Source organism: Bombina bombina, chromosome 1 (genome assembly GCF_027579735.1).
Source record: "Bombina bombina isolate aBomBom1 chromosome 1, aBomBom1.pri, whole genome shotgun sequence".
NCBI classification, from domain to species: domain Eukaryota; kingdom Metazoa; phylum Chordata; class Amphibia; order Anura; family Bombinatoridae; genus Bombina; species Bombina bombina.
In genome coordinates, this window is record NC_069499.1 from 1,389,747,564 (window position 1) to 1,389,772,541 (window position 24,978).

General features: G+C 42.5%; 1 protein-coding gene across 2 annotated transcripts in view; it reads right to left on the reverse strand.

Moving 5' to 3' along the window:
• Nucleotides 1-374: 374 nt before the first annotated feature.
• The window catches only part of SLC25A44 (solute carrier family 25 member 44), a 43,967-nt gene continuing 19,363 nt past the window's right edge, over nt 375-24,978 (reverse strand). For both annotated transcript variants that reach the window (XM_053704632.1, XM_053704636.1), the window contains 2 exons: nt 18,653-18,780; nt 375-1,282 (listed from right to left, as the gene is read on the reverse strand). In XM_053704632.1, the coding sequence (XP_053560607.1) occupies nt 1,091-1,282; nt 18,653-18,780 (320 nt within the window). In that variant the 3' untranslated portion in view covers nt 375-1,090. The remainder of the gene's footprint in view (nt 1,283-18,652; nt 18,781-24,978) is intronic.

Here is a 24,978-nt window from a genome sequence, read left to right on the forward strand (position 1 = left end):
ATGTTGGAGAAATTTTGATTTGCTCCATATCAGTAATATTGGTAAGTTTCTGGCCGATACCGATATTTTAGAAATTCCAAATATCGGCCCTTAAAACTGGCCGCTCCAATCAATATATCAGTCTTACCCTAGTAAACACACACACACACTATATATATATACACACACACACACACACACACACACATATGGTCTAATCCAATCTTGTCAACAGACAGGAAAATAAATATTTACTTGCTATAAACACTGCCACAATAATTACCAGCTAAAAAACAAACAAACATCATACACTCTTTTATTAGGTTCTATCATATACACACAGATGGATAAACCAACCACACGTTTGGAGTTAAGAAAAAAAAAACACAAGGTCATTTCAGTATACTGTTTAGTAACAGAGGTTAAACAGGGTGGACATTGTCCTCTGATCAAAAGCTTGCTTGATAACGATCAATCTCTATTTACCTCTATATAGATAGCACTCCACAGTGTGAAGAATTATAATTAAATAACAATAAAAACATTTACCCATATATACACTTGTTAACTTGTAAGAATAGTTGAGGGACTTTTTCTTAGTCATTCATTTGACGCTTAAAAAGTTACAGATATTACCATGTACCTTTAAGTTCCTGTAAACGCCCTAACCTCATTTGGCAATTACATTAAAAATAAAATTAATTAACTCTGTAAAAACCTAGTCTCTTTAAAAACGGACAAAGACCCAATTCTTTTTTAAAAAAAAAATAATAAAAAAAAAAATTCCAGCATATCAAACTGAAAACAAGGACTTGGGCATGATTCTGCATTTCCAAATCCAATGTAGAGCTGTGTCTATCATATTTTATATCAATCAATATTCAGTTCTTCAGTGGCTTTTCCCTGAAATATAATTTGTCCAAATTCAGACCAGCAGCAGTGAATGTCATTCAACATGACACAAGCATAGTCCACAAAAATGTCCCATCATATATATATATATATACACACACAAATGACATCTCCAGTGCTGAACACTTTCCAAATTCCACCAGTGGAATCCCCTGTATGGCGTACGTTCACAATTTATATAACCACTTTATTTACAGAATCACCAATGTCTTGAGTCAACCAGCTCTGGACGAAGGCTGAGTTTCTTCAGTGTCTCATATCCCACTACTATGACAATAGTTGAAGGTGTGGCCGAAATGATTCTGGCAGAGAGGCCTTTGGTCAGTCCCAAAGGACCTTCCTCTGCCATAAGCTGTTTGAATGTGTTGATAATGGAATTCTTGCCTTCTACCTATAAAACAAAAAAAATAAATTACATGAATCACTGCAATTTTGCTTTTTTAAGTGATATGTAGCCAAGAAAATTCTGTACATCACAAGATGAAATGTTATGAGGAACATGTGCCTTTCACTTTGCAGAGAAAGTCTTTATATTTGGTTTGTGCCTGATGAGGTATGGTATGAAATGCACTGGTGTTATATAAGATTTAAATTAAAGGGACAGTTAAGTAAAAAAATATAGCGAGAGCATGACATTTTAAACAACTTTACAATTTACTTATGTTGTCAATTTTGCTTAGTTCTCTTGTTATCCGTTATTAAAGAGTGATACTGTGTGATCTCAGGAGCGTGCACATGTCTTTAGCCATCTGGCAGCATTGTTTGTAAGATTGTTTATAGCAATGTTATACATAGACTGCTAAAGACATGAGCTCCTACCAGCCTACCAAGCTTTACCCTTAAAGGATATCATGAGAACAAAGCAAATTTGATAATATAAGTAAATTGGAAAGTTGTTTAAAAGTTATTAAAGTAAAAGTCCACGGCTTCATTCATTACTGTTGGGAATTAAGAACCTGGCCACCAAGAGGAGGCAAAGACACCCCAGCCAAAGGCTTAAATACCTCCCCCACTTCCCTCATCAACCAGTCATTCTGCCGAGGGAACAAGTAACAGTAGGAGAAATATCAGGGAATAAATGGTGCGAGAAGATTAATTAAATTTAGGTCCGCCCATCGGAGATACGGGTGGGAGCCGTGGCCTCTCCTCCCCACGATGGCAATGAAATTATCAGGTAAGCATAATTTATGTTTTCCATCTAAAGGGCAGGAGAGTCCACGGCTTCATACATTACTGTAGGGAACATATACCCAAGCTCTAGAGCAGTGGTTCTCAACCAAAGTGACCTCAAGGCCCAGTAAATTTTAGCTAGACATGTCCAGGGCCCGGTAGTTTTTACAAAAAAAAAATAAAAAAAATTATATATATATATATATATATATATATATATATATATATATAGTGAGCAGCAGGGGCAGGCTGATCAGCCAGGCAAATAGGACCTGGGCCAAGGGACCAGCATGTAGGGGGCCCACCAATGGCATCTCCACGGATCCTGGTGCATTCCTTAAGCTGGAGTTTTCAGTTGCCCTATGAGTAACTAAGCAAAAAAGTGTGGGTTTAGAGGGGGCCCTGACGGGGGTCTGTCACTGTGAGTGCCATGGAGTGTGGGGTCTGGCCCTGGAGGTTGGGTGCCCTTTCTCTGGACCTTAATGTTTTGGTCCTGGCTCTGGAGGTTGAGGGGCCTGTTGGGGGCAGGGCGGCTACCATGTTCATTTGCATACAATTGAATACATTTTGGTTAGTGTGAGACAGTTTTCCTGGGGCCTTGATTGGTATCAGTCTGCCCCTGGTGTGCAGTGGGGTAAGAGTGTGCAGTGGGGGCATGACAGGTCGGGGCCCACCGGCAGGGCTATCATGGCCCGGAACTGGGCCACGGCCCGGCTGTTGAGAAACCAGGCTCTAGAGGACACTGAATGAAACGGGGAGGGTAAAAAGCGGACCCTAATCTGAGGGCACCACAGCCTGCAAAACCTCTCTCCAAAAAACGTCAAATTTGTAAACTTTGTAAAAGTGTGTAAGGCGGACCAGGTAGCCGCCTTACAAATTTGCTCCATAGAGGCCTCATTCTTGAAGGCCCAAGACGAAGCCACAGCTCTAGCTGATTGAGCCGTGATCCTCTGAGGAGGCTTATGTCCCACCGTCTCATAGGCCAAGCAAATCAAGCTCCTCAACCAAAAGGACAAAGAAGTAGAAGAGTCTTTCAGCCCCTTGTGCTTCCCTGAATACACCACAAAAAGAGATGTAGACTGAAATCCTTTGTAGCCTGAAGATAGAACTTTAAGGCACGAACAACATCCAGGTTATGAAGTAACCTCTCCTTAGAAGAAGGGTTAGGACACAAAGAGGGAACAACTATTTCCTGATTGATGTTACGGTTAGACACCACCTTGGGAAGAAACCCCAAACCAGTGCGAAGCAAAGCCTTATCCGCATGAAAAACCAGATAAGGATGCTCACATTGCAAGGCAGCCAGTTCAGATACTTTGCGTGCCGATGCAATGGCCAATAGGAAGATAACCTTCCAGGACAGAATCTTAATGTCAATGGAATTCATAGGCTCAAACGGAACCTTCTGCAATAGCTTAAGGACGAAGTTTAAGCTCCATGGGGGAGCAGACTGTCTAAAGACAGGCCTGATTCTAGACAGAGCCTGAACGAAAGATTGGATGTCAGGGAGCTCAGCGAGTCTCCTATGCAACAAGACTGATAATGCTAAGATCTGTCCCTTTAAGGAACTGGCAGCAAGACCCTTCTACAAACCGTCTTGGAGAAAGGACAGAATCCTGGATACCATCACCTTATACCAAGGATATCCATGGTTCACACACCAGGACATGCAAGTCCTCCACACCTTATGGTAGATGCGATGAGTGACTGGCTTCCTTGCCTGAATTAATCAATAACACTTTCAGAAAAGCCTCTCTTGGCCAAGACTAGGCGTTCAATCTCCACGCAGTCAGCCTCAGAGAACCAGGTAACCTCTAAGGCAGAGAGGATGACATCCCCACCAGATCTGCAAACCACGTCCTCCGCGGCCATGATAAAGCGATCAGAATGGTCGAAGCTCACTCCTGTTTGATGCGTGCCACTACACGAGGTAGAATTGGTAACTGTGGAAAAATGTAAGTTGGGCTGAACCCCCAAGGCACAGCTAAGGCATCTATCAGGTCTGCCTTGGGATCCCTGGACCTCAACCCGTATCGGGGTAGCTTGCAATTGAGTCTGGACGCCATGAGATCTATCTCCGGCATTTCCCACCTGAGACAAATCTCTGCAAACACTTCGGGGTGAAGAGACCATTCCCCCGGATGGAAGGATTGCCTGCTGAGAAAGTCTGCTTTCCAGTTGTCCACAGCTGGAATGTGAATCGCTGAGAGCGAGCAGCTGTGGCACTGCGCCCACTCCAAGATCCGAGACACCTCCCTCATGGCTAGGGACCTCCTCGTACCTCCCTGATGATTAATGTAAGCCACCAAGGTAATGTTGTCGGTCTGGAATCTGATGAAGCTGAACGACCCCAGAGGAGGCCATGACTTCATAGCATTGTAGATTCCTCGGAGTTTCAGAATATTTAATCGGAAGGAGAGACTCCTCCCGGGCCCATTTTCCTTGTGCCATCCTGGCACCCCAAACAGCTCCCCATCAAGCCAGACTCGCGTCCGTCACAATCTCACAGGATGGTCTCAAGAAGGATGTCCCCATGGACAGCTGCTCCGGACGGATCCACCAAGAGAGGGAGATCCGAGTCCGAGCATCCATGGATATCTGCTGTGATAGATCTGAATGATCGCCGTTCCACTGCCTCAACATGCACAATTTAAGAGATCTGAGATGGAACCTGGTGAATCGAATGACGTCTATGCTGGAAACCATGTAGAAGCAATTCAAAAATCCAGCACTTCAATCCTTAATAGGGTGCATACTGCAGTAGGATTACTGCAAGAATCCTCAAAGTAATATAGAACAAAAGTAGCAGACGCACCACAAAGTCCTTGTGCTGAGGTTCTCTTTATTACCACAAACTGGGAGCCAGGAAAACAGAACAACGTTTCGGGCTATAAACCCTTATTCATGTTCATAACTTGTACATCACACTTAATCACCTTAAATACCTACAACCAGGTAAAACCACAGCTTTTTAATTTAACCATTTACAAGGCAAAAAGAAGGCCTGTCATAGTGACCTCTAGTGGTTTACACCTAAAAATACATGTGATTTACCACATTTATTAAAAAACATTTTTTTTAAAAAATACAAAGTTAAAATGCATTTTACAGATGTCATAGCAAGATATTATACACAGAATTCAAAGAGCCAGAGAAACAAGGATTATCACATAATTCTTAGTATTATTACTTCTCTTAAAGGAACACACTCAAATCCAATTCTCTATTCATTCCATTGGGAGCCAATGTGTTTAACTTATTAATCCAGAAAGCCTCACGTTTTTGTAACAATAATTCTCTATTGCCACCTCGCCTAGGGCTTTGTACAAAATCTATAATTTGAAAGCGCAGTTGTGCAATTGTGTGGTTGCAGCTCAAAAAATGATAAGCTACAGGTGCATTTAAATTATTAGTTCTAATATTGGATTTATGCTGTATAATTCTATCTCTGACCCGCTGGGTCGTCTCACCAATATAAATTAACCCACACGGACACTTAATTAGGTATATTACAAAGTTTGCATTACAATTAAAGTAGCCCCTAATCCTGAATTTCTGACCCGTTTGAGGATGTATAAAAAGGTCACCTTTTCTCATATTATTGCAATTTGAACAATTCAGGCAAGGGAAGCAACCATTATTTTCTGATGTAATAAAACCTTGTTTAAATTTCTTATTTGACCCAACATCTGCTTTGATTAGTTTATCCCTAAGACTAGGTAATCTAGTGTAGGCTGGCATAGGAGGCTGTTGAAATGCTGAAACCTCTGGATTACATTCCTTCAAAACATTCCAATGTTTACGAACTATTTTTTGTATTGCTGCACTGTTAGCACTGTATTCTGAAACAAAAACCAATCTATTAGGGTCCTTTTTCCTTTGGACATCTGTCATATTGACCCTATTCTTTGGTGTCTGTAAGACTTTTCTCAAAATTTTCTGTAACATATCATAAGGATACCCACTCTCAATAAATCTTAAAACCATTTCTTCTAACCTTTGCAGGGCCAGTTTTTCATCTTTAACAATACGTTTAACCCTAAGCATTTGACTGTATGGTAATGACTGGATTAAAGAGGGGGCATGGGCACTAGAAAAGTGTAGAAGGCTATTCCTGTCTGTTTTTTTCCTATACAAATCTGTCTTTAGAAAGGAACCGTCCTTATAGACTTTAGTGTCCAAAAAATTGATTGATTCTTCACTCCAAGATAGGGTAAACTTGATACATCTAGAAGCCATATTGAGATCTGCAACAAACTGCTGAAGAGAGCCAACGTCACCCCACCAAATGCCAAATATATAATCTATGTAGCGCCACCAGGTGGCGCCACACAGATGAAATAAATTGTTCTCATAGACAAACTTTTCCTCGAATACACTCATAAAAATGTTGGCATAGGTAGGGGCGACGTTGGACCCCATAGCAGTGCCCTGCTTTTGTACAAAGTAAGAGTCTTCAAACAAGAAGTAATTACAGTATAACACAATCTCCATTAGTTCAATAATAAACTGCTGCTGCATAACTGTAAATTTATTACTTCTAGCCATCATCAACCTAATAGAATCTAACCCACTAGTATGGGGTATAGCAGTGTACAGACTCACAATATCAAGACTATACAAAATACATTTATCCATATTACCTGGTAAGTTCTCAATTTTAGATAGAAAATTATCTGTATCTTTGATATATGACATTGCTTGTGACACAAAAGGTCTCAAAAGCTTATCCAGGTAAATGGATATATTTGTGCAGATAGAATCAGTGCCAGCTACAATGGGGCGTCCTGGTGGGGCCCCAAGATTTTTATGAACCTTAGGCAGAGTGTATAGTACTGGAACAATAAACTCATTTTTAATGAGAAATTTCCTTGTTTCACTGTCAATCAAACCATTCAAGTAAGCTCGCTCAACACATTTTTTTATGTCACACTGGATCTTGGAAGAGGGATCATATGTTAAAGGCATATACACATCAGTTTTAGCCAGCTGACCTTTTATTTCATTCACATAATAATCTCTCTCCATGATCACAGTGGCTCCGCCTTTATCGGCCTGTTTACAAATTAACCCCTTGTTATCAATCAGTGTTTTTAGAGCCACATTATCTTTTTTAGACATGTTAGGTATATATTTTCCCCTAAGTTGTTTTTTCTTTAAAGCATCTAAATCACGTTTTACTAATTTCATATATACATCAATGCTCGGGTCATATGCTGTTGGGACAAAAACGCTTTTATTTCTCAATCCAAGATTCTTAATGGTTAACATGTCATCAATTCCCTTCACTTGCTTACTATACATTTCTCTACTATCTGTGTTGGAAAAAAAGGATTTTAACTTTAAACTTCTGTTAAATTTGTACAGATCCTGTTCTAATTTAAACCAGTTACATCTATCTTGTTTACAGAAAGATAGTCCCTTTTCCAATACCTTACTTTGATCTTCAGTAAGCACAGTGTCAGAAATATTGATAACTAACGTCTCTTCACCTGACGGGTCTTCCTCTGAGTGTCTTGGGCTGGCTTGCTGCTTGCCGGGATTGCGGCTATGTTTCCTGCCGCCACGTCTTCTCCGGCGTCCGATTCCCCCGACGAGGACTCGGTGGTCATATCGGAGCTGTTCACCTCCTTCTGGGCTCTCCGTTCCCGTCGGCGTGTGTTACCGGAAGTAGTATTCCTCATACTTCCGGTTGGGTCACGGGTCCACCGGTAAACTGCTCCGGTCAGGTAATCATGCTCGTCACGACTAAATTTGACCCTTTTCTTATTTTCGAGCTCCTTCTTCATCTCATTAATTTTAGCATTTATTTCTTTCAGAGCCTTATCGATATCCAGATCGCCTGCATTCTGTTTCAAGCTTGACTCGACTTCTTTGATTTCATCAGCCTGTGCATCTATGGCTTTCTGTAGAAACTCCACCGTAAGTACAATGATGTCTAAGGAGCATTTGTTAAGAATATTCTTTATTGTTGGCAAGTAGCGTTGGTCTTGTATTCATCCTTTACCCCCTAGGGATCCGCTTGATCCTATAGTATTCAGCTAGGGTGGATGCATGCAGTTGATATGACATATTCCTTTTTACCAGTCTCTCATAGTTACTCATGTTAACCTCAGTCTGGGGGGTCCTAAGAAAGTCCCTTGAGCCCCTTACAAGGGTGGTAATTCTGGCTGCTTCGACATCTGTATATGCAAATACCTGAGCTCCCAGAGTATCTTGTGAGTCCTCCATTTGTTGGGATAAGTGCATGGATAAACAGCAGTAGAAAATAAGTAGAAGCAATTCAAAAATCCAGCACTTCAATCCTTAATAGGGTGCATACTGCAGTAGGATTACTGCAAGAATCCTCAAAGTAATATAGAACAAAAGTAGCAGACGCACCACAAAGTCCTTATGCAGAGGTTCTCTTTATTACCACAAACTGGGAGCCAGAAAAACAGAACAACGTTTCGGACTATAAACCCTTATTCATGTTCATAACTTGTACATCACACTTAATCACCTTAAATACCTACAACCAGGTAAAACCACACCTTTTTAATTTAACCATTTACAAGGCAAAAAGATGCTGGAAACCATGAGTCAGATCACCTCCATACACTGAGCCACCGAGGGGCTTGAGGAGGACTGAAGGGCAAGACAAGAGGATGCAATCTTCCTGCGTCGATGGTCTGTGAGAAATATTTTCATGGACATAGAGTCTATTATCGTGCCCAGGAACTCCACCCTGTTGCTGGGAACCAGGGAAATGTTTCCTGAGTTGATCTTCCAACCCGTGAGATTAGAGCAAAAGATGAAGAGCCCTCGAATGATCCTCTGCGAGACTGAGCGATGGCGCCTGGACTAGGATGTCATCCAGATAGGGATCCACAGCAATGCCTCTGGCCACTGCAATTAGCGCCCCCAGAACCTTTGTGAAGACTCTTGGGGCCTTTGCCAGACCAAAGAAGAGGGCCACAAACTGGAAGTGTTGGTCCAGAAACCCAAATCTTAGGAACTTGAAGTGGTCCCTGTGAATTGGCACATGAAGGTAAGCGTCCTTTAAGTCTATAGTTGTCATGAACTGTCCCTCTTGAACTAGGGGCAGAATAGATCTGATCTTTTCCATTTTGAACGATGGAACACTCAGAAACTTGTTTAAGCACTTTAGTTCTAGAATCGATCGGAACGTGCCCTCCTTCTTTGGAACCACAAAAAGATTTGAATAGTACCCTAGACCCCTTTCTGCATGGGGAACTAGTACGATAACACAGAGAGAGGAAATATCCCTCACACACTCTAGAAAGGCCTCTCTCTTTTCTGGTCTTGAAGACAGGTTTGACAGGAGGAATCCGCCCCTGGGCAGATGGGACCTGAACCCTATCCTGTAACACTGGGCGACAACTTCCAGAACACAAGGGTCTTGAACGTCCTGTAACCAGGCTTCTGAGAAGAGAGATAATCTGCCCCTACTTGGTCTGGAGACAGGTCGGTTTTGTCTCGGCAGGCTTTTTGCTCTGCTTAGACTTGTTCCAAGGATGAGCTGGCTTCCAAGTACCCTTGGAATGGTCCGCTTTTGCGACGGGCTGCCAACGCTGGGCTTTGTCCTCACGAAAGGGATGTAGATCCTTAAAGCTTAGCCTTCTTATCATGCAGTAGGAAAGCGTCCTTGCCTCCCGTAACTATGGATATGATCGAATCCAATCCTGGACCAAACAGAATTTTGCCTTGAAAAAGCAGGGACAACAGCCCCGACATAGGTCATGTCCGCAGACCAAGACTTTAGCCACAGAGCCCTGCGAGCTAAAACGGAAAAACCTGACATCTTAGTGTTCAGGCGAATAATTTGCATATTGGCATCACAGATGAAAGAATTGGCGACCTTCAGTGCCTTAATCTTATCCTGTATCTTGTCGATGGAAGTCCCCCCCTCAACCATTTCACACAGGGATTCCCACCAATATTTCGCAGCTCCGGCAAACGCGGCAATGGCCGCTGCCTGCTGAAAAACAAACCCTGTGTGTTGAAATATCTTCCTTAACATGTTTTCCAACTTTCTATCCATGGGCTCCTCGAGGGGAATAGTTGTCCGCTTTGCGAGCGTGGAGATAGTACCGTCCACCTTAGGGACAGTACCCCACAGCTCAAGCTGAGAGTCCGGAACGGGGAACAGTTTCTTCAAGGGAGAAGAAGGGGAATAGGAAGAACCTAATCGCTCCCATTCATTCTTAATAGTATTAGCCATCTTAACAGGAACCGGGAAGGCCTCAGGCACCACCTTGTCCTCATATACCTTCTCAAGCTTAGGAATCGCAGGTTCCTCCGGAAGCTTTGGTTCCGGAACCTCCAGAGTAGCAAGCACTTGCTTCAGCAAAAAGCGCAAATTCTCTATCCTAAGCCTAAAATCAGGCTCCTCCGCAGCCGGAGGTTTAGATGACACGGACTCCGACCCAGAAGGGGCCTCCTCCGAATATTTGTAGTGGGCCTCGTCATCGTATAACGCATCTGATATTTCCATAGGCGTAGACAACCCCTGGGTCGGGCCGCCATGATACGCCCTACGCTTGCGCTTAGCAGAACATGGTAAGGCATGGATCACTTTCAATACCGCCGTTTGCAGTTGATCCGCAAAATCGCCAACGAATCTCTCCCACAGGAGTAATGGTAGGACCCTGGGCAACTGCATGTGCAATTGGAGATGAATGCAGGGAACGCACCTCATGGTACGGGGAACCCTCAGAGGTCGACGGCTCAGTAGTACTAGACAACCGTTTACTTTTAGATGTTGTAACTTTATCAAGGCATGTGGAACATAGTTGAGCAGGCTGTTCTACCAAAACCTCCTCACAAAAATAACAGGAATGAGACCTTGTTAAAGAGGGGAGAACCCTCTAACACGTCAGAGTCCTCCATAGCTTGCGCTTTTATTACAGACTAGATTAATTTAATAAATAGGCACCTTTATAACCTCCAATGGCCAGGGCACCCACCACCTCCTATGACCCGGAATACAGAAACCGTTTTGTCTCCTGCGCCGCTGATCAACAGAGGAAAGAAAATTTATGCTTACCTGATATTTATTTCTTTTTTGACACGATGAGTCCACGGATCATCTTAATTACTAATGGGATATTCACCTCATGATCAGTAGGAGGCAAAGAGCACCACAGCAGAGCTGTTAATTAGCTCCTCCCTCCCCACCCCAGTCATTCGACCGAAGTTAAGAAGAGAAAGGGAAAGCCAAGGTGCAGAGGTGTCTGAAGTGTACAATAACCCAAAACCTGTCTAAGAGAACAGGGCGGGCCGTGGACTTGTGTCAAAAAAGAAATAAATTTATCAGGTAAGCATACATTTTATTTTATGTTTTAAGACACGATGAGTCCACGGATCATCTTAATTACTAATGGGATTCAATACCCAAGCTAGAGTACACAGATGATACGGGAGGGACAAGACAGGTAACCTAAACTGAAGACACCACTTTTTAAATAACCTCTCTCCCAAAAGCGGCCTCAGACGAAATAAAAGTATCAAATTTGAAGAACTTAGAAAAAGTGTGAAGAGAGGACCAAGTTGCAGCCTTGCAAATCTGTTCCACATAAGATACATTCTTGAATGCCCATGAGGAAGCAACAGCCCTCTTGGAATGAGTCGTAACTCTCTCTGGAGGCTGCTGTCCAGCAGACTCATATGCAAAACATATGATACTCTTCAGTCAAAAAGAAAGAGAAGTAGCCGTAGCCTTCTGTCTCCTACGTTTTCCTGAAAAAACCACAAACAAAGAAAAGACTGACGAAAATCCTTAGTCGAAGAAGTTGAAGAACTAAATTCAGACTCTGTGAGGAGTAACCGGCTTGAAAATAGGCCTGATCCTGACCAAGGCCTGACAAAATGATTGTACATCCGTCAGACGTTTGTGTAACAAAATAGATAATGCAGAGATTTAACCCTTTAGGGAACTAGACGATAAGACTTTTCTCCAAACCCTCTTGGAGAAAAGACAAAATTCTAGAAATCCTAACTCTACACCATGAGTAGCTCTTTAATTCACACCAAAAGAGATATTTATGCCATATCTTATGGGAAATCTTTCTAGTTACAAGCTTGCTAGCCTGAATCATGGTCTCTATGACCGAGTCAGAAAAAACGCGCTTAGACAAAATGAAGCGTTCAATCTCCAAGCAGTCAGCCTCAGAGAAACTAGATTTGGGTGAAAGAAGGACCCTTGAATTAGAAGGTCCTTCAACGGAAGTCTCCACAGTGGCAGAGATGACATATCCACCAGATCCGCATACCAAATCCCGCAAAGCCAAGCAGGAGCAATGAGGATCACTGATGCCCTCTCCTGCTTGATCCGAGCAATGATCCTAGGAAGAAGCGTAAAACGGAGGAATTTGTTATGCTAGACCGAAGGTCCAAGGAACCGCCACAGCATCTATCAGTTCTGCCTGGGAGTCACTGGACCTCGACCCATATCTCGGGAGCTTGGCAGTCTGTCGAGATGCCAAGAGGTCTAATTCCGGCTGACCCCAACTGAGAATCAAGCTGGAGAACACTTCCGGTTGGAGTTCCCACTCCCCCGGATGAAAGGTCTGCCTGTTCAGAAAATCCACCTCCCAGTTGTCCACCCCTGGGATGTGGATCGTCGACAGACAGAATGGGCCTCCGCCCACTGACTTATCTTAGTTACCTTTGTTATCGCTAAGGAACTCCTCGTTCCTCCCTGATGATTGATGTAAGCCACTGAAGCTATGTTGTCCAACTGGAACCTGATAAACTGGACCGTGGCTAACTGAGGCCAGGCCAGAAGAGCATTGAAGATCGCTCTCAGCTCCAGGATGTTTATAGGAAGAACAGACTCTGAGTCCACACTCCCTGAGCCTAATTAGGGAACCCTAGAAGGCTGGCATCTGTTGTCACAATCACCCAAGATGGTCTGCGAAAGCAGGTTCCCTGGAAAAGATGATCCAGAGACAACCACCATTGAAGAGAATCCCTTGTCTCCTGCTCTAAATGTCTTCAAGGAGACAAATCCACATAATCTCCGTTCCATTGCCTGAGCATGATTAACTGCAGAGGTCAGAGATGGAACCGAGCAAACGGGATGATGTTCATTGCCACTACCATCAGCGCTATGAACTCCATGCACTGAACCACTGATGGCCGAGGAGTGGACTGAAAATCTAGACAAGTATCGGAAATCTTTGATTTCCTGACTCGACAGAAAAATCTTCATCTATAGGGAATCTATAATGGTTCCCAAGAAAGTTACCCTTGTATTTGGGACTAAGGAACTCTTATCCAAATTTACCTTCCCACCGTGAGCTCGCAGGAAGGAAAACAACATTTTCGTGTGGAATCTTGCGGATTGTAAGGATGGCGCCTGGACTAGTAAGTCGTTCATAAAGGGCGCCACTGCAATGCCCTGTAACCGAAGCACCGCCAACAGCGGTCCCAGAACCTTTGAGAAAATTCTAGGAGCTGTGGCAAGACCGAAGGGAGAGCGAAACATTGGAAAAGTTTGTCTAGAAAAGCAAACCTTAGAAACTTGAGATGATCCCTGTGAATGGGAACATGTAGGTAAACATGTAGGAAACATGTAGATTCAAAAATTGTGAACTGGGTGGAATGCTGGCTTAAGGACAGAAAACAAAGTGTCTTAGTAAATGGAGTTCATTCAGCAGAGGGGGCTGTTACTAGTGGTGTTCCTCAGGGGTCAGTTCTGGGGCCTGTTTTGTTTAACATATTTATCTGCTATATCAGCAAAGGGCTACAGGGGAAAGTATGTCTCTTTGCAGATGATACAAAAATTTGCAACAGAGTGGATGTTCCAGGGGGGGTAGACAAAATGAGAAGTGATATACAACAATTGGAGGATTGGACAAAACGACTGGGATCTAAAGTTTAACACAGCAAAGTGTAAAATAATGCATTTAGGGAAGAAAAATCCAAATGTTAATTACAGACTCAATGACACTTTACTGACTGTTACAGACGAGGAACAGGACTTGGGAGTTATTATTTCAGATGATTTAAAACTTAGTAAACAATGTAGTAATGCAGCGAGTAAGGCTAGCAGAATGCTTGGATGTATTGGTAGAAGTATTTGCAGCAGAAATAGTAAGGTTCTTATGCCACTTTATAGATCATTAGTTAGGCCTCATCTTGAGTATTGTGTGCAGTTCTGGAGACCATATCTTCAGAAGGATATTAACAAACTTGAATCTGTGCAAAGGAGGGCTACCAAAATGGTACATGGTCTAAAAAATAAAACTTACCAGGATAGGCTCAATGACCTAAATATGTATAGCTTAGAGGAGAGAAGGGAAAGAGGTGATATGATAGCAACTTTCAAGTACATTAAAGGGTTTAGTAAAACTGAGGCTGTGGGTATTTTACATAAAATGGAAAATTCAAGAACAAGGGGTCATGAGCTCAAGCTAAAGGGTAGTAGATTCAGGAGTAATTTGAGGAAGCACTTCTTTACAGAAAGAGTGATTGATTTATGGAATAAACTTCCTCAAGAGGTAGTAGCAACAAACACTGTGGGGGACTTTAAAAATGCATGGGACAAGCATAGGGCTATCCTACGAACTAGATAAGTTTATACTGTTAGGTAAGGTCGGGCAGACTTGCTGGGCCTATGGCTCTTATCTGCCGTCAATATCTATGTTTCTATGTATGCGTCCCTGAAATCCATTGTGGACATAAATTGACCCTCTTGGATCAAAAGGAGAATGGCTTCCATTTTAAAGGACGGTACTCTGAGAAATTTGTGCAGATTCTTGAGATCTAAAATTAGCCTGAAGGTTCCCTCTATTTTGGGAAGTATGAGTAGATTGGAATAAAATCCCAGACCCTGTTCCTGAATTGGAACAGGAACAATCACTCCCATGTTGGAAAAGTCTCTTACACCTTGTAAGAACGCCTCTCTCTTTTGTCTGGTCTGCAGACAATCTTGAAAACAGAAACCTGCCCCTGGGAGGCAAACTCTTGAATTCCAACTTGTATCCCTGGGACACTATTTCTATTGCCCAGGGATCCTGAACATTTCGAACCCAAGTCTGAATGAAGCAGGAAAGTCGGCCCCCTACAAGATCCGGTCCCAGATCGGGGGCATGCCCTTCATACTGTCCTTGATTCAACACCAGGCTTCTTGGATTGTTTTATCTGATACCAAGATGATTAATTGGGTCTCCATGTATGCCTAGTCTGTTCCTGTTTGGGGGCAGAAGAGGAGAATCTCCCTTGAAATTTCGAAAGGAATGAAAATTGCTCTGTCGTCCTTTTTGTTTGTTTTCTCTTATCCTGCGGGAGAGGATGACCCTTACCTCCCGTGATATCGGAGATAATATCCGACAGGCCAGGTCCAAACAAGGTCTTCACCCTTGTAAGGAATAGCTAAAAACTTCCGCAGACCAAGGCTTTAACATAATGCTCTACGAGCTAGAATAGAAAAACTCGAAATCACTAATCCCAGATTGATAACTTGAAGGGAAGCATTAGTAAAAAAGGAATTAGCCAGTATAAGAGCTTTTATCCTATCCTGGGTTTCATCCAAAGAAGTTTCTGTCCTGAAAGCATCAGACAACGCTTCAAACCAATATGCTGCCGCACTAGTGATGGTAGCAATGCACACCGCTGTCTGCCATTGCAAGACCTGGTATAGCCCTAAAAGGTACAAGAAAAAGCTTCACCATGAAGGGCACATTTAGTATAATTAACTGGACTCCAGGGTAGCTAAAACCTCCACAATTTACAAATGGAGGAAATCAAGCTAAAATTAAAGGAAAGCAACCTCAGGATCAGATAAAGGTATTACCCCAGCCGAGTCTGAGAATTCCCCTTCATATACTACCGAAGTATCCTCCTCTTCCATATACAGGGAAGAAAATTACGGAATATTGAATGAATATATGTCCTCTTGTACTTCTTTTCTACAATATGTACAAACAGACAATGCATGAAATAAAAGGTAACTCCAAGCGGAGTGCGAAAGGAAGCGCAGGGCACTGCATGAGGGCTATAAATTCTTTAGGACATATTAGGAGAAATTAATGGCCTAACTTGACCATCGTCAATAACCTCCTAAACAGCATGCGCCTTAGAAAGTAATCCAGAATTTTTTTTTTTTTTAAAAACATTGGCATCACAAACATAGAACCAAATAGACACTTAGTAGGACCCCTTGGTCCCCCCTGAGTCACAAGGGAAGAGTTAAACACATAAACATGTTACATTTTGAAAGAAAAAATTAACATAAAAAAACGGTACTGTCCCTTTAAATTTTAAAATGTAACTTTATATTTTAATGTGCACAAGAAAGTTAACCTATCTACACCTCAGCTTAATCTTGCTGAGGTGACCATCTCACAGAAGCCAAGTACCCTTCAAACTTTATTTGTTAATTAAAAAGTAGCCAAAAATAAAGAAAAGATACTGGCTACACTTTTACTCATAAAAGGATTCGGAACGCAGCTGCAGCGTTGTCCGGTCCCACATATGGTACAAAACTAAATGCTGAGCTTGCTTGCTGAGAAACTGAAAAAAAAAAACCAAAAAAAAAAACCAGAGTATGCAGCGCAAAAATGGCATAAAACGTAGCTCCGCCCCTCTAGGGCGTGATAACATCACACTCCCGGTCACCTTAGAGAAATAGGCATAGCAGAGTGCGCAGCTCAAATCAGCACGAAAACAAGCTCCAACGGCGCAAACGTAGCTCCGCCCCTCTAGGGCGTGATAACATCACACTCCCGGTCGCCTTATTAGAGAAATAGGCATAGCAGAGAGCGCAGCTCAAATCAGCACAAAAACAAGCTGCGCCCATCATGGGCGTTATAAGTATCAAACTCCCGGTCGCCATTAACAAAGTGTTTAAAAATAAGCCACCGGGAGACAACTTAACCTCTTGCGCCATTATCAGTCAAACCTGAGGTAAACTAGTGCCACCGCATGATAGTGATACTCAGAGTCATGTAGCCCAAATATGAGAGGTTAACAGAAATTCTTGACAAGATAACATAACCTCTTGCCAAACGATCACCTTCTACAGAGCTCCTTACTCAGCCTTTAGAGATTAAGCCCTTCTAACCCCAGTGCCTGCTTCCAACTTGCTGTCACAGGGTCCCCTCCCTTAACAATAGGAGTTATGATCCCACTCTTTTTTGTAAAATAAAGTGCTCTACTTCTTCTGAGATCCTTCCCAGACCCAGAATAAAAAGTCAGCACTTACTTTTGTATTCTGCCCGACAGCAGGGCAGCTCAGCAGGATTAGGGGGTCCTCTCCCTCCCATAACCCTGTGGAGAAAGATAAAGCCTGAGTAATCTTGATTAGGATATCAGGGTTAGGGCAGCATCAATGTATGGGAGGCGCAGTGAGAATTATGTCCCACAAGTTCCCATTGTTCTAAAGCCACCAAAAGCTCTACTGTAGAGACTGATATGGACTACGGCTACACCCTAGGACAAAGCAGCACACTCTGGCACTACTTTAAAAATAATAAACTCTTGATTGAAGAATCTAATCTAACACATCACTTTACCTCTTCCTATCACTAACGTAGGCAAAGAGAATGACTGGAGTGGGAGGGAAGGGAGGAGCTATTTAACAGCTCTGCTGTGGTGCTCTTTGCCTCCTCCTGCTGACCAGGAGGTGAATATCCCATTAGTAATTAAGATGATCCATGGACTCATTGTGTCTTAAAAAAGAAAGAGAGATAGCCACACTGGTCACATGGAATGCCTGGCAGGACTGCCCCTGCACTTAGGAGAAAAACGTGCCAAAAAGGGCCGCACAATACTCCAGTAAGTCACCTGAAAATTCCACACATTGCCAGAGCCTCATCTTGCACATAACGCAGCAATGACACAAACAATATCATGTATAAACCCCCCTGTTCAATAATCGTCTTTCCAGGAATATTAACCTTTGATTCTTTAAAGATAAAAGGCATCACACTGTGACCCTGTCTTCCGTGTTATCATTATGTAATAAAAATGAAACAATCTTACAAGAATCTACGCCTTGGAACAGGAACACGGCCCTTCAAGTTTGACAGGTTAGTAGCCTCGATCCTGAAATGGACTTGAGGGCAGAAAGCAGGCAGCGATACTCGTCAACGCTCAATGCTTGTAGAGCTGTTAACATGAGTCGGGATGGTTTCGCAGAAAGACTCTCTCTGCATCTCCGAACTCTTTCGCCCAGGCTCTCACTGAGAGGCTGACAGGACTACTTAAAACTCCAGTCCCAATGCGGAGTACTACCCTCCATAAGAGACTACTCCGATTTTCGGCACTTCTCTGCCATCCTCCTGTGACGAAAGGCAAAGAATGACTGGGGGATGAGGGAAGTGGGGGAGGTATGTAAGCCTTTGGCTGGGGTGTCTTTGCCTCCTCCTTGTGGCCAGGTTCTTAATTCCCAACAGTAATGAATGAAGCCGTGGACCCTCCTCCCCTGTAGATGTAAATATATATTTTTCACAGTGCTGGAATTCTTAAAGGTTATAACTAATATTTGTAAGGAAAAAAAAAAAAGGTTTACAATACTAATATAAGAAGATATTTCAACAAAATTAGAACAAGGCCAGTACATAAGTGGAGTAATTTGATTTACCTGCACTCGTGCCCTAATGACGTCCATTGGGTTAGTGAGTGTGGAAGCTGTGGCTGCTGCAAGTGGTCCAGAAATAGCCTGTAGCAGGAGATGTGGGCAGTCATTGGGACTCAAGCGGGACAATTGCTCTAGAAAAAAACGACAACACCAAAATGGTAAAAAAAACAGCCCTGGCAAGCTATGCACTTCAAAGCATCCACAATCTTCTAGTTTGCACCCTCATTGGCTTGAAGATGAGTTTCATTTAATTCTTCCTGATCATAATAACAAGTATCACTTGAAAATAAGTGATGTGACGCCAGCTCTTTATTAAATCATACACCAAGTCCCTCTTTCTACATTCATTACAGTTTTCTAATCCCCGTTTCATAAATAGCATTTTAAGGATGAGGGTAAGCTCTTGGTTCTATTGCATGGTACCACACCGTGTAAACGGCTGACAGCAGAAAGTACATTTGCTGCTTAAAAAAAGAACAAATGACAGTTTTCAATATGGGCAAGTATGGCTAATTAAAAAGGGACAGTGAGCACCTTGTAATTATAAGACATTTCTTTTGTGTTGCTACAGAATAACATATCAGCCAAGTCTTAAAGGGATAGCAAACCCAAACATTTTATTTTGTGATTCAGACCAAGCATGCCATTTAAAAAAAAGTTTTTTTAAAATTTACTTCTATAATCAAATTTGCTTCGTCCCATGTTAATCCTTGTTAAAGATATAACCTAGGTAGTTGTCTGGATCACTACATGGCAGGAAATAGTGCTGCTATCTAGTGCTCTTGCAAATGGAAAATATTCTTGCAAAACTGCTGTCATATAGTGCTCTCAAGCTTTCATCCCTGCTTTTCAACATAAAGATTCCAAGAGAACAAAGAATATTTGATAATAGAATAAAATTAGAAAATAGTTCAAAATGGCATACTCTATCATTAAAGAAAAGTGGGTGGTGTGCCCCTTTTAATGTTTTTAAAACAATATAACAATTTTACTGCAATTATTTTTTTATAGCCAAACTCCACCCAACATTTGCTCTATTTAGAGGAGCCAATCTGGGCTTTAGTCCACAGACATTTATTATCTGATAAAGTCAATTAGGTACATATATGTAGCAGCATAAGCCTTAGACATAGTTCCATTTTTGAAGCTAAATTACATGAAAAGTGACAAAACAAATAATGAAAATATATTGCAAAGTTGTTTCATTCCACATAACTAAACCGTATATACAAGAATCTCAAGGTTTTTAATGTCCCTTTAAAACAACAGTACAATACTGACTGCAGCTTAAGTAGCATGATCACCAAGCTATTGTTTTCCTCCTGTTCCTGCAGCTCTCTTTAAAGCTGTTCTCTTATTTTATCTTTATATATACATATTATTGTATCCTGTGACAGAAACAGTGCACTTTTACAGTGATGTTGCTGGCTTTTTGACAGCTGTACATGGCACTTTGGATTAGTTTGCACAATAGAAAGCAGAACAGTTACATTTTTGCAGTTCTGAACTTTAAATGAGTAGTAGATTTTTTTTCTGACAAATGTCAAAGTTATGTCTATTTCCACTACCCCTGTATCATATGACAGCCATCGGCCAATCACAAATGCATATATGTATATTTTGTGAATTCTTGCACATGCTCTGTAGGAGCTGGTAACTCAAAAAGTGTAACTATAAAAAACATAATTTATGCTTACCTGATAAATTTATTTCTCTTGTGGTGTATCCAGTCCACGGATCATCCATTACTTGTGGGATATTCTCATTCCCAACAGGAAGTTGCAAGAGGACACCCACAGCAGAGCTGTCTATGTAGCTCCTCCCCTAACTGCCATTACCAGTCATTCGACCGAAAACAAACAGAGAAAGGAGAAACCATAGGGTGCAGTGGTGACTGTAGTTTAAAAATGAAAAAATACCTGCCTTAAAATGACAGGGCGGGCCGTGGACTGGATACACCACAAGAGAAATAAATTTATCAGGTAAGCATAAATTATGTTTTCTCTTGTAAGGTGTATCCAGTCCACGGATCATCCATTACTTGTGGGATACCAATACCAAAGCTAAAGTACACGGATGAAGGGAGGGACAAGGCAGGTACTTAAACGGAAGGTACCACTGAATGTAAAACCTGTCTCCCAAAAATAGCCTCCGAAGAAGCAAAAGTATCAAATTTGTAGAATTTTGAAAAGGTATGAAGCGAAGACCAAGTCGCCGCCTTGCAAATCTGTTCAACAGAAGCCTCATTTTTAAAGGCCCATGTGGAAGCCACAGCACTAGTAGAATGAGCTGTAATTCTTTCTGGAGGCTGCTGGCCAGCAGTCTCATAGGCTAAGCGGATTATGCTTCTTAGCCAAAAAGAAAGAAAGGTTGCCGAAGCCTTTTGACCTCTCCTCTGTCCAGAGTAGACAACAAACAAAGCAGATGTTTGACGAAAATCTTTAGTAGCTTGTAAGTAAAACTTTAAAGCACGAAGCACGTCCAGATTGTGTAATAGGCGTTCCTTCTTTGAAGAAGGATTAGGACACAAAGACGGAACAACAATCTCTTGATTGATATTCTTATTAGATACCACCTTAGGTAAAAACCCAGGTTTGGTACGCAGAACTACCTTGTCTGCATGGAAGATCAGATAAGGAGAATCACATTGTAAGGCAGATAACTCGGAAACTCTATGAGCCAAGGAAATATCTACCAAAAAAAGAACTTTCCAAGATAAAAAAGTTTGATATCTATGGAATGAAGAGGTTCAAACAGAACCCCCTGAAGAACTTTAAGAACCAAATTTAAGCTCCAAGGTGGAGCAACAGGTTTAAACACAGGCTTGATTCTAACTAAAGCCTGACAAAATGCCTGAACGTCTGGGACATCCGCCAGATGCTTGTGCAAAAGAATAGATAGCGCAGAAATCTGTCCCTTTAAGGAACTAGCTGACAATCCATTCTCCAATCCTTCTTGGAGAAAAGATAATATCCTGAGAATCCTGACCTTACTGCATGAGTAGCCCTTGGATTCACACCAATAAAGATATTTACGCCATATCTTATGATAGATTTTCCTGGTGACAGGCTTTTGTGCCTGAATTAAGGTATCAATGACTGACTCGGAGAAACCACGCTTTGATAAAATCAAGCGTTCAATCTCCATGCAGTCAGCCTCAGAGAAATTAGATTTGGATGGTTGAAAGGACCTTGAAGTAGAAGGTCCTGTCTCAGCGGCAGAGTCCATGGTGGAAAAGATGACATGTCCACTAGATCTGCATACCAAGTCCTGCGTGGCCACGCAGGCGCTATCAAGATCACCGATGCTCTCTCCTGCTTGATCTTGGCAATCAGACGAGGGAGCAGAGGAAACGGTGGAAACACATAAGCCAGGTTGAAGGACCAAGGCGTTGCTAGAGCATCTATCAGCATTGCCTTGGGGTCCCTGGACCCGTAACAAGGAAGCTTGGCGTTCTGGCGAGACGCCATGAGATCCAGTTCTGGTTTGCCCCAACGATGAACCAATTGTGCAAACACCTCCGGATGGAGTTCCCACTCCCCCGGATGAAAAGTCTGTTGACTTAGAAAATCCGCCTCCCAGTTCTCTACACCTGGGATATGGATAGCTGATAGGTGGCAAGAGTGAATCTCTGCCCAGCGAATTATCTTTGAGACTTCTAACATCGCTAGGGAACTCCTTGTTCCCCCTTGATGGTTGATGTAAGCCACAGTCGTGATGTTGTCCGACTGAAATCTGATGAACCTCATTGTCGCTAGCTGAGGCCAAGCTTGAAGAGCATTGAATATCGCTCTTAGTTCCAGAATGTTTATTGGAAGGAGAGACTCCTCCTGAGTCCATGATCCCTGAGCCTTCAGGGAGTTCCAGACTGCACCCCAACCTAGAAGGCTGGCATCTGTCGTTACAATTGTCCGATCTGGCCTGCGAAAGGTCATACCTTTGGACAGATGGACCCGAGATAGCCACCAGAGTAGAGAATCCCTGGTCTCTTGATCCAGATTTAGTAGAGGGGACAAATCTGTGTAATCCCCATTCCACTGACTGAGCATGCAGAGTTGCAGCGGTCTGAGATGTAGGCGTGCAAACGGCACTATGTCCATTGCCGCTACCATTAAGCCAATTACTTCCATGCACTGAGCCACCAAAGGGCGAGGAATGGAATAAAGAACACGGCAGGAATTTAGAAGTTTTGATAACCTGGACTCCGTCGGGTAAATTTTCATTTCTACAGAATCTATCAGAGTCCCTAGGAAGGAAACTCTTGTGATGGGGGATAGAGAACTCTTTTCCTCGTTCACCTTCCACCCATGAGACCTCAGAAATGCCAACACTATGTCCGTATGAGACTTCGCAATTTGGAAGTTTGACGCCTGAATCAGGATGTCGTCTAAATAAGGGGCCACTGCTATGCCCCGCGGCCTTAGGACCGCCAGAAGCGACCCCAGAACCTTCGTAAAAATTCTGGGGCTGTAGCTAACCCAAAGGGAAGAGCTACAAACTGGTAATGCCTGTCTAGGAAGGCAAACCTGAGAAACCGATGGTGATCTTTGTGTATCGGAATGTGAAGATAAGCATCTTTTAAATCCACTGTAGTCATGTATTGACCCTCCTGGATCATAGGTAGGATGGTACAAATTGTCTCCATCTTGAATGATGGAACTCTGAGGAATTTGTTTAAGATCTTTAGATCCAAAATTGGTCTGAAGGTTCCCTCTTTTTTTGGAACTACAAACAGATTTGAGTAAAATCCCTGTCCCTGTTCCTCCTTTGGAACTGGATGGATCACTCCCATAACTAGGAGGTCTTGTACACAGTGTAAGAATGCCTCTCTCTTTATCTGGTTTGCAGATAATTGTGAAAGGTGAAATCTCCCTTTTGGTGGGGAAGCCTTGAAGTCCAGAAGATATCCCTGGGATATCATTTCCAATGCCCAGGGATCCTGGACATCTCTTGCCCACGCCTGGGCGAAGAGCGAAAGTCTGCCCCCTACTAGATCCGTTACCGGATAGGGGGCCGTTCCTTCATGATGTCTTAGAGGCAGCAGCAGGCTTTTTGGCCTGCTTACCCTTGTTTCAGGTCTGGTTAGGTCTCCAGACCGTCTTGGACTGAGCAAACGTTCCCTCTTGTTTTGCATTAGAGGAAGTTGATGCCGCACTTGCCTTGAATTTTCGAAAGGCACGAAAATTAGACTGTTTGGCCCATGATTTGGACCAATCCTGAGGAAGGGCATGACCTTTTCCTCCAGTGATATCAGCAATAATCTCCTTCAAACCAGGCCCGAATAGGGTCTGCCCCTTGAAGGGAATGTTAAGCAGCTTAGACTTTGAAGTAACGTCAGCTGACCATGATTTAATCCATAGCGCTCTACGCGCCTGGATAGCAAAACCAGAATTCTTAGCCGTTAGTTTAGTCAAATGAACAATGGCATCAGAAACAAAAGAATTGGCTAGCTTAAAGGGACAGTATACTGTAAAATAGTTTTACCTTAATGTGTTTACAATTGCTTTTTTTACCAACTGCGGAGTAAAAAAATGTATGAAAATAAGCTTTTTAAGGTTTATTTGTGAATATTAAAGCTCTGATTTTGTGTTTTGAAGCCACAACCTAATAAAATGGGTTGAGCTTGTAGGTATAATCAGATCTCATTACTGTATCACATTGTGTACATAAACATGTTTCTTAATCTTATATCTGTCCATAAAACAACCACCAGTACTTGGAGAGAACAATGGAAAATCAACATTTTATTACCTTATCTCTGCTATATCCTACTGGGAGTATAATTTCTTCTGCTGGCTGTGTTTACAAAGCTTATCTATAGCTGGGACCTGCGGCCACAAACTTTCAGAATAGGTGGGGATACCACATGCTAAATCAACTATTTCAAATGCCAATATAAGGGTAAAGGATCTACTTGTAAACAATTTAATACACTCCAGCAGTAAACTGTCCCTTTAAGTGCTTTAAGCTTGTCAAGTATGTCATCCAATGGAGTCGCTACCTGTAAAGCCTCTTCCAGAGACTCAAACCAGAACGCTGCAGCAGCAGTGACAGGAGCAATGCATGCAAGGGGCTGTAGGATAAAACCTTGTTGAATAAACATGTTCTTAAGGTAACCCTCTGACTTTTTATCCATTGGATCTAAGAAAGCACAACTGTCCTCGACAGGGATAGTAGTACACTTTGCTAGAGTAGGAACTGCACCCTCCAGCTTAGGAACTGTCTGCCATAAGTCCCGTGTGGTGGCATCTATTGGGAACATTTTTCTAAACATAGGAGGGGGAGAGAACGGCACACCTGGTCTATCCCATTCCTTAGTAATAATTTCT